At 38.2% G+C, this 9,816-nt stretch overlaps 1 protein-coding gene across 8 annotated transcripts in view; it reads right to left on the bottom strand.

The window, feature by feature from the left end:
- The window catches only part of LOC134543353 (protein split ends-like), a 201,515-nt gene that overhangs the window by 35,887 nt on the left and 155,812 nt on the right, over window positions 1-9,816 (bottom strand). For 6 of the 8 annotated variants that reach the window (XM_063388333.1, XM_063388329.1, XM_063388336.1 and 3 more), the window contains 8 exons: window positions 9,050-9,211; window positions 7,889-8,043; window positions 6,961-7,183; window positions 4,658-4,784; window positions 4,383-4,560; window positions 3,883-3,989; window positions 734-906; window positions 97-345 (listed from right to left, as the gene is read on the bottom strand). In XM_063388333.1, the coding sequence (XP_063244403.1) occupies window positions 97-345; window positions 734-906; window positions 3,883-3,989; window positions 4,383-4,560; window positions 4,658-4,784; window positions 6,961-7,183; window positions 7,889-8,043; window positions 9,050-9,211 (1,374 nt within the window). The remainder of the gene's footprint in view (window positions 1-96; window positions 346-733; window positions 907-3,882; window positions 3,990-4,382; window positions 4,561-4,657; window positions 4,785-6,960; window positions 7,184-7,888; window positions 8,044-9,049; window positions 9,212-9,816) is intronic. The other 2 variants (XM_063388331.1, XM_063388328.1) reach the window with 2 other exon arrangements.

Raw genomic sequence — 9,816 nt, 5'->3', positions numbered from 1 at the left:
ACACTAGTGATTTGATAATTGATTTTAAAAAAAAACAACAGGATTGCAGAAGCCCAATATTTATGAATACTCTGGAGACGCCTGGGAGGCACTCACCTGTACCTCCTGTCAGGATACTCCGAGTCGTAGTACTCGTACCGCTGGCCTGTTCGCTGGGACCGGGACGCCGCCCGACCGGGCACCCCGGAGTTGTTGACGGCCGGTGCAGCCGGGGTGCTGGCGGCGCTGTTGGCAGTCCTGCTGTACGAAGAGGACCTCTGCCGCTGAGGGGCGTCGTAGTGGGTGAACCTGTTGCCAGGCACTACCACCGTCGTCTCGAACCTGCTGGCCTGCACCTCCCTGCTCCTGGAAGAAGCCCCTTGTGCTGTCATCTCCAAACCTTACAAGCTAGGACCTCAATTATTATTTTAAATTTTAAAAATATTTAATATCAACTATCAAAAAGTACAAGCTACTCAAGTTATATCCATCAAATAAAAAAAAATACATTCTTCAATGATTGTACCTCCAAAATACAGGAAATGCATGTTATGTTTGTTTCAAAAAAAAAAAACTATTTATATAAACTTTAAACATTTATATGCATGGCAGCTGTAAAATAATCGCTAAAAATTGTAAAGAAAGGTTATTTGGTTTGTCGTCCTATGTACAGATTCAAAAGTTCTCAGCCAGAAGTGTAATGTCCAGCCAGAAATGCAACAAGAGAACGGGAAGCGCAGCGAGGTGGACTCACGTGTTGTCGTAGCGGTCCCACGGCCTCTCCCCTCCCACCACAGCGTGCCCCTGCTTCTCCAGGTGCTCGTAGAAGGCCTCCTGGCACTCCCGAGAAGCAAAGTCCACCTGCAGCTTGCGACCCCGCATCGGGACACCGCGCATTTCCCGCACTGCCTCCTGAGCATACGAGATCTGTAAGACAAGCGCCACCCGAGATGTTACATGTTGGATTATACACAAATCTTCCATTTGCACTTCCCAATGGAAAACAATTTTAAATACATATTGGTGTTCTACTCACAAACAATTGTTCCAAAAGAGTTTATTATGATTTTTAATGACAATAGATTTATTTCATTTATTTACAAATTGTCCCATGACCACCAACAGTTGAGGGACATTTAAGGTAGGCACAACAAACAAAAAAAAAACCAATTAGGGCCTACACAAATTTAAAGACAAAAAACCACATACACACAACAAATAGGCAAGCACTGCAAGCTGGCAGGCTCCACCTGGAGGTGGAAATCAAAAGTGTGCGAGCACTACTCTCAGGAAAAAACCGTTCGCAAGTAGGCATCCCCTACAGGCAGACAGGCAGACCTACAGACAGAAAGTGCAAATTTTCATTCCATCTTCAATGATGTCATTTAGCTTTGTCATCCATGGAGTGACATTCCTTAGGGTTTTAGTTACCCAATGCCTGCCTTTATTAAAAGGATTGAAACAATATTTACCACACGGTTTATTCGTTTGTATCTTATGAACATGCATGGAGCACTCGTTCGCTCAGAGACAACTCACAACACAAATGACTGAAGACAAGAGCCCTAGTAGGAGGAAGCTGACTAAGGGTTGCAAGTTGAGACAGGAAAGAAACATGTCACTGCTTGAGTAACTCCTGTTAGGGCCAGTTGTTGTATTTACCAAAGAAACTATTATCACACTATTTGGACCTCACTTTTCTTATGTAAATTTTTATGGTAAATTGAGAATCAATTAAGACAAGTTTAAATAAAAAGAGTTAAAGTGTTATTATGATTAAATGTCATGAATTCGCAGAATTTTCATACGCATCAATTTACATAAAAAAATCATTTCCACGTGATACCAATGGAATACCATCACAACTTACTAGAGGTTTGATGTAAAATATATTTTTTCATCAAAATTAAAAAATTCCCATTTTTTATATAAAAATTTTTTTTTGATTTCGTTGGAAAAAATATAAAGTGATGTGATACACTCAAGTTATTTGTCAAATTAAAGCCCTTGTCATTCTGAAGTGAATGGCACAAATTTGGGCTTTCTAGGACCTTTGAATATATATACTGTATAGAAGTCGCCAGCCCAGGTTAAAATTTCTAATACGGTTTTGAGGTAGTTGGTTAATTCACCGCCACAATCGCCACCATCTCTAGGGCATCGACTTGTGGTGGTCCCTAGCGGACAAGTGTCGAACTCTTCAAATACCCCTTCCCCCTCCTGTTGAACGACGTTGAGCTGCAGTGAATGATGGATGAGGGGTGCGGGGAATGACAGCGGTCGACAGCGCTGCGCTCTAACGTGTAAATAACAACTAAGACGATACAGGGCGTTACGGCAGCGCACTGCAGCGGTGAAGTTCCCAAGCTGCTCATCATACGCTTCTAAAAAACGTAGAGTAAATCCTATCCACTCGCGACTTCTATACAGTATATATATTCAAAGCTAGGACCAACAGTTTTAAAGTTACGTGCTTTTAAAAATTTAAAAACATTCCTACAAACTATCATTTTTTTATTTTTCAAAAATTTATAGATAAAAAACCAAAAAAAATATATTTTTTGTCATACTGATAAGTAGAACACAATCACCAACCTCAAGGTTTAAAATAATTATATTGTTGGTTGATTTGATATGGAATGCCCTATTATCCTTCTCTACACTAGTTTTTGTAACCATACTTTGTGATATTGGTATGTCTATGAGATGCAGCCATGTCAAATGCATTCGGAGATGATTTCATAATATAACCCACCTAATTAATGTAGCTGATTTGTTAATATGAATTGCTATGAACTAAGCTGCAATCTAATGTTTTCTAGCATATAACACAACCAATTATTTTTAAAGTAAAATAAGCTTTTACATTATTTTTGCAGTTTTAATCTAGAGAGCCATGAAAAAATTTGGTTTATTACAAAACTGAACTAGAGGGTAATTTTTAGGTATTTTTGTATGTGAATATTTAGTTTTTAAACATTTAGAATGTAAATATTAAGTTTTAAATGAGTTGTATTTAAAATTCTGACTTCACAATAATAGATGCTATTTCACAATAGGTGATAATTTATAAAATAATAAATGCTAATTTTATAAAAAAAAATGCTAATTTTTCCAGCCCCTATTAATAGACCATAAACCACCAAAATACAATGGAAATCATGAAATTAACCAAAATTTTTAATCAAAGCAATTTAAATCACAAAACCCTAATGTTTTAATACATTAAATTCAATGAATGTAATTTAATTTACCATAAAACTTTTATTGAAATGTATACACTAAATACAATGGGGAAAAAATAAATTATACTTTCTTTAATCTTGCTCGTATAATTTAAAACTCATTTTTACATTACAGTAGGTAAATATGTTTTTTTTTTTGATTAGTTTTTTTATAGACATGCTTATTACAAATTGTGTTGTAAAAATGAATAGGTAATATCAGTCAAAATGAATCTGGTTTGGTGAGATAAGTATTACTAATCATTAACTACCATATCTGATCAATAATACTCTTATCTTTATGAATAAACAGATTTCTTAAAATATATAAACAAAAATTCAGAAATCTCCCGTCTTGAAATACCTAAGTGGTCTAAAAATAAAACCACTCGGGCAAGCTGTCTACATAAAGATTTGAATCGACTTAGGGTTTAAAATTCCATCAATATTAGGTCAAAGATGATGAGCAATGGACTGTATTTATTGGTGGGGAAAACGGGAGTATCACTGCTGGGTCCACCACAATTTCCAAATGCTAGGAAGCGATAGCCCTCTGGGAATTTAACTCAGTTTGCCTTGGGAGGGAGGTGAGCAAGTCTCAAAAAGAAATCTTGGGCCATAACAAGTTTTTTTTCCCCCCGAAGATGATGTTACACTGCCCCTCACGTGCTGCACTGACCTGTTCGAAGTAGATCAACGCACGGCCTCGCTCCCGATCGATGGTGACGTGCGAAATGCTACCAAAAGAATGGAACTGGAGGTTCAGGTACTTTTCAGAAACCGAGTCTGTAAAAAATTTGCACCAACCAATGTTACTTCCTCAAAAAACAAAAGAAGCATTCATACTATTACAGCTCCAAGCAAATGACAAAAGTAGTGCAAGTTTTTTATTTGTCAGAAAACTGACAGGTTATAGTTTGAATGACAATAAAAACTGCAAACAAAAAATAAAACACTGAAAAAATATTTTTTCCCTTTGGTGAACTCCTACTTTGTGTAAAATATATGTTTCGAAAGCGAACTTTTGAACACTAGGCTTCTGCAAATCATTTTTTTTCTCCATTATAGTTAAATTTTGAAACAAATCAGTTATTAATAAATATCAAACACATAATAACAACATTGAATATATAAATAGACCTTAAACTGTAACGTTGTCAAAGTGAAGTTATCATCTACCTGCCACACCATCCACCCAGACACAGTTCGTGGCCATGGACTTGCCGAAACCCAGCTTGATACGATTGTTCCCAAGATGTTCGCCATCCATAGTCCGTATGGCCTTCACAACGCTCGAGATGTCTGCGTACTGGCAAAACGCATACGAAGATACACCCTGCTTCTTGATGTCGATTTCCTATCAACCAACCAAAAGAACAGCTTAGCACGGTTCCCGCGAGCTACAGTGGTGCTGAGAATTAAAACAGTTAACGTTACACCACGGGACTACGTACAATAATTTCTCCAAACTGCTCAAAATTTTTCCGGAGCTCCGAAGGGGTGACATCCTTCTCCAAGTTTCCAATGAACAAGGTTCGTGTTGCCTTCGCATTGTACTCGTCCAGTTCCGCTTCATATGGCCTGCAAGATTGTTAGTTCCACAATAGATCAACACAATTTACAAGAGATTCACTTACACCTCATTACCAAGGATCTTTCCTTTGTAAAACAAAATATACTTTTTTTATTACTAAAAACAATTCTATAAGGACCACAGAAAAAAGTTTCATGTAGTTTATCCATAGAGTTCATTTATAAAATATAAAATATTAAGTTAAGAAAGTTGGAAAAAAAAATCTATGTAGGTAACTGTAAATGAAAAAAAAAGTATTAAGAAAAACATTAAAAACTGAAATTATAAACCCTCAAGATCCACAACTCTGCAGTCATTTTTGTAAAAGAAAAACTACAAGCAAATAACCTAAAACACTGTGTGAAAAACTATCTAGCCAAAAGGAACTTACAATAACAAAAACTATATTTATGCTAATAAGGGTGCAGCCAGAAATTAGTTAAAGTGAAGTATGTTTAAAAGTCATAATAATTTTAAAGACAAGGTGAGGAAATATTTTACAAATATAGATATATTTTCAAAATTCATGGTATTGTCTACGTTCACTGGGTACCCGAGGGTCAGACGATCAATCAACATTTCAATGTGTTTGCAAAATAATCAATCTTTCTTCTTCAGTTTTTATACAATTTTGCCATACAGAACCTTACAAAAAATTTACTTTAAAAATTGGCCAGAAAAACATATTTTTATTAGTCCTTGGCCTTCTGTAGAAACATTTTAATTTTAACAGTAAATTATTTATTTACTTAAACTCTTTTTTCAAACACTTTAGTAAAAATGTCTACTCAATTGCAAATATTTAAATTAGTAAACTTTCTTAAATATTTCGAAATTTTCTACAATGAATTTAACTCTGGACATTTTGAATGAGTTTAGTTGCTAGTAAATAAAGCAGTATAGTAAATTAGTTTTTGAAATATTTAACTACAGTTTATAGACGGCTTAAGAAAATTATGTTGATTTCAACCTTTCCCCCCCCCCCCCCCCCCCCAAAAAAAAAAACTACCTGATTATGATGTTAATTAGCTATGCTACTAATTTCCAATCTAAATTACAAATGTGGAATCTGAAATAAAAAAAGACTGAACTTTTAAAAAAAGTGTACATGAAATATGGAGAGCACGCTAAGGCTTGATGATGTTAAGTTTTCAATCCATTCTCGCAATAGTGTCTCGTTGCAGCCCCTGGAGTCAACTAATGCAGAGGCAGCTCATCAGGTTGGTGACAAAAACTATGCAATAAGCTAGTGTGTATATATGTATAATTGGTCAAAATAGAAAACACAACAAGATAGGTTATTCTATGTTTTGCAATTATCATATTTACACTGTTTGTAAAGTTAATTATACAATGGACATAAGCATAGCATCTTGCCATGATATCTTAACTGACACAAACCGCTATCCAAATCAAATTGTGAAAAAAATTTAAAGAGCTCACTGTTAACATTAAAACTTTCTCAATAAATCTACAAGATATGAGACATCGGCATTTTTCAGAATAGAAAGGCACTGTGCAAACCATTAATTTTTATTAAGTGGTCAGACAGTGAATAAGGCAATGTACAAGAGAATTAAAATACCTTCTGAGGTATGCTGTAACAACGAAGAGGAAGAAGAAGAAGAAGAAGAAGAAGAAGAAGAAGAAGAAGGGGAAAAAATTAATGCAATTTTTATCTAACGGTAAATGACTGGTAAATGGAAAAATCAATTGATAAAAAAGGTCTGGAATGTTCTCAATAATAACCCACCAGCTCACAGGTCATTTCTCATATGTAGTTATCTGGCTTGACACTGCACCTATGTGCTGAGTATTTCAAAGAATAAAAGGAACATTGCAGCGGAAGGTTGACAGCAGCAGAAACTACAGTCCAAATAATTTTTTTTCCCCCAATTAAACAGTACAGTAGTACTTTTGTGAGTTAAATTGAGTTAATTTGTCAATATTACACGGCTGAGTAATTCTAGTATCTGTTTAGAGTACAGAAAATTGAAAAAAAAATTATCAAACTTTTTGCTTTAAGTCAAACGGTTTTCACACCTCTGTACTATGACTGAAACAGGGAATAAAACTGGAGTGTTGGTGGAAATAGTTAAGTCTTTTTTTCTTAACAGATCTCCTGCAGAGCCCATCTGACAAGTGTCTCACGCAAAGCCAACAGAAACTGGCAGTGTGTGTCACCTGAACTCATTGTCTTCGACATCGTACCCCTGGTAGGGAGCCACCTCTATCTTGCAGCCGAAGAAGAGCTTGTCGTGCGACACCTCCAGCGCCTTCTCCACATCGTCGGGCTTCTTGAAGCACACGAGCGCGTACCGCTCGCCCGCCTTCCCCACCACCTTCACCCACGTCACCTTGCCGTGCTTCTTGTACTCGTGGAACAGACCGTCCTTCAGGCTGGTGTCTGGGAAAAAACAAAAACGTCGCGCTTCAAACAGCTGCCAAAAAATTGACAGTACCTTTTACAATCAAAATAGAATGACTAAGAGACCTGCAAAATTCGCGGATTCATTGACCTCTAGGATAGACTCCACAGTCCTTTAAATACTCGCCGTAATGACACCTGCTCATTGGCTACTGACGCGTGAGACGTCTCAACCAGGCTGTCCGTAATTCGGCACTTTCTTGGTTTAGTGTTTCCCATTGGCTTACAGTTCCCCGGATAAAATGTGGGCCAATCGCAGAAGTGGTACGAAGGTATAGTTGTTATGATGCTAGCCTATCGAGGAAATGAATCCGCGAATTTTGCATGTCTCTAATAATGACTCCATGTTGCAAACTTTAGACATGCTCCTCAACGCTGCAACTTTTATCACAATCACCCGGTTAAATTCTGTATCAGGGTGCACTGTGATTGACACTCGTCTCCATTCAATATGTTCCTAGTTTGATTCTTGGGGGGTCAACGTCGGGTTCTTTCACAAGTGAGAAAAAATGGCATACCTCGCGAGACCATTTTTTTGGTTGATTTAAATCAGCATCAGCTTCATCCCACCATGTTGACCCCGATTCAAAGGTAGAGAAAACTATTATGTTATTATAGAAGTCCAATGTAGCGACAGGACAGGAGCGACAGCGACAGGAGAGGGTTTCGCGCGGCCGTGCTCACCGCTGGAACGGACGGGCAGGTTGCGCACGCAGATGGCCAGCGGACGGCGATCCTCGCTATGCACGGCCGGGTTCACGTTGTTGGTGTGGGGAGCACTGACAGCCGACTGGAGCGCCACCCCGCCCACACGGCCACTCCGCGCCGTGCTGTGGTGGCTGTGGCAAAGAACATGCCTCCACTGCATCTTCACTAGTTTCTACACTTCTCAAAACTCAATTTGGCGATCTTTCAAACAGACATTCTTCGATTCACCATGCACTGCAATCCGAAACCAACTAAGCCCCCTTGTATTCAGAATGCTGCGTAATCATCTAAAAAGAGCAGTGACCCTCCAACGAAACTCTAAAGGCGTATGCACAAATGTGCCAAATTAAGAATAAGCAAAATTAACTATTTACGAGGGCCAGTAACAGCACAACTTGTGACGCTAATCTCCAAGTGGTCATTAGCACAACTTGTGACGCTAATCTCCAAGTGGTCATTTACCTGACCACTGACTTTTGCCAACAGAGCTAACCACAGAAGTGCTCTTTATGGCTACTCACGCTACTGAGTGTTTTATCATCACACAATTTGTGTGCACGCCATGCCTATGTGTGTATGAGTGTGTGCGTGCGAATTAAAATATTTCCATGTATTTCTGTTATGCTCAGCATTGTGAGTGTATTAACGGTTGTTCGCATTTTCTGTGACAGCACTGTGACAGCATTAGTGCAATAAAACCCAACTCCAAAGAGAAGCGTGCTCTTGAAGCATTCTACAGAACACACCCCCATCTTGGGTAGTAATGTTTGAAGTTATACTTATTTCGGTGAATAGAGGATTAAATCTTATTATGCGATATAATGTTCATTTTTGCAAATGGTTTTTCTTTCAGGTTTATTGTTTCGATAAAAATTTATTAGCTACGAAAATAGTATTAGAACATACATGGTTTTGATATTTTAACACTTTTTTTGATTCTCTTTTACATGACAAAACACTGCGGTAATTCTTGTTTTCGATCTCGTCTGTTTTATTTAGTCATACCAAAGATGCGCGCACATAAGAAAATGTTCCACTCTCCCCTCTGCCCCCTGCTGTCATACCAAAGATGCGCACACATAATATTATGGTCCACTCTCCCCTCTGCCCCTAGAGAGCTGTCTGCGAACCACCCACCTGTGCGGGGAACAGGACTTCTCGGTGGCGGGCGTGGAGGTGCCCGAACTGGCGCTGCTGGAGGCCGTCTGGCTGGAGCTGGAGCTGGAGTGCGAGTGGCTGCGAGACCTCGAGCGCGACCTGCTGGAGCCCGAGTTGGACCCCGACTCGCTGCCCGACCTGCTGGCCACACCAACAGCCACACGGTTGTACATCCAAGAGTGTTTAACAGTGGTCCGAACAAAACGTAAAGGGAACCAGACCGTCACAATGTACTAGCAACATTTTTTTTTCCAGCCAAAACTCAAGTGCATGTTATTTCAACAGATATGACCCTTGTAAATTAATTAATTATTTCCAGAGCGTGCAACTTATAATCCTCAATTTATTAGAGAAGGTTCTCACAGATATTTTGGTTGTATTTCGAAGGACTTTCCCAACTCTACACTATTTAAGGGTATAAAAGTACGACTAAAAGAACCAAACTAAAGAAACTGAATAAAATTGCAAATATTTTCAGTTGGAATAAGTTACACAAGGTAACCAAGACATTGTTCAGTATAATCACAATATATTCTAATGAATTGTTTACAGTACAAACACACATTTGAAAATCCTGAGAACATTTGTGACTCTTAAGTAGCTAGTGTGAATGTAATTAGAACCACGGCCCAAACTCTTTAAGGCCAAAATACCTAACTAGTACTACTGGCTACTCGTACAATTTAATATTAATTGTGACTGTACTGCTTTCATGAGCATTACAAATTAAAGGAACCTTCATAGCC

The sequence above is a fragment of the Bacillus rossius genome (assembly GCF_032445375.1).
Source record: "Bacillus rossius redtenbacheri isolate Brsri chromosome 9 unlocalized genomic scaffold, Brsri_v3 Brsri_v3_scf9_2, whole genome shotgun sequence".
Lineage (NCBI taxonomy): Eukaryota > Metazoa > Arthropoda > Insecta > Phasmatodea > Bacillidae > Bacillus > Bacillus rossius.
This window is presented reverse-complemented; position numbering and strand designations above follow the sequence as displayed.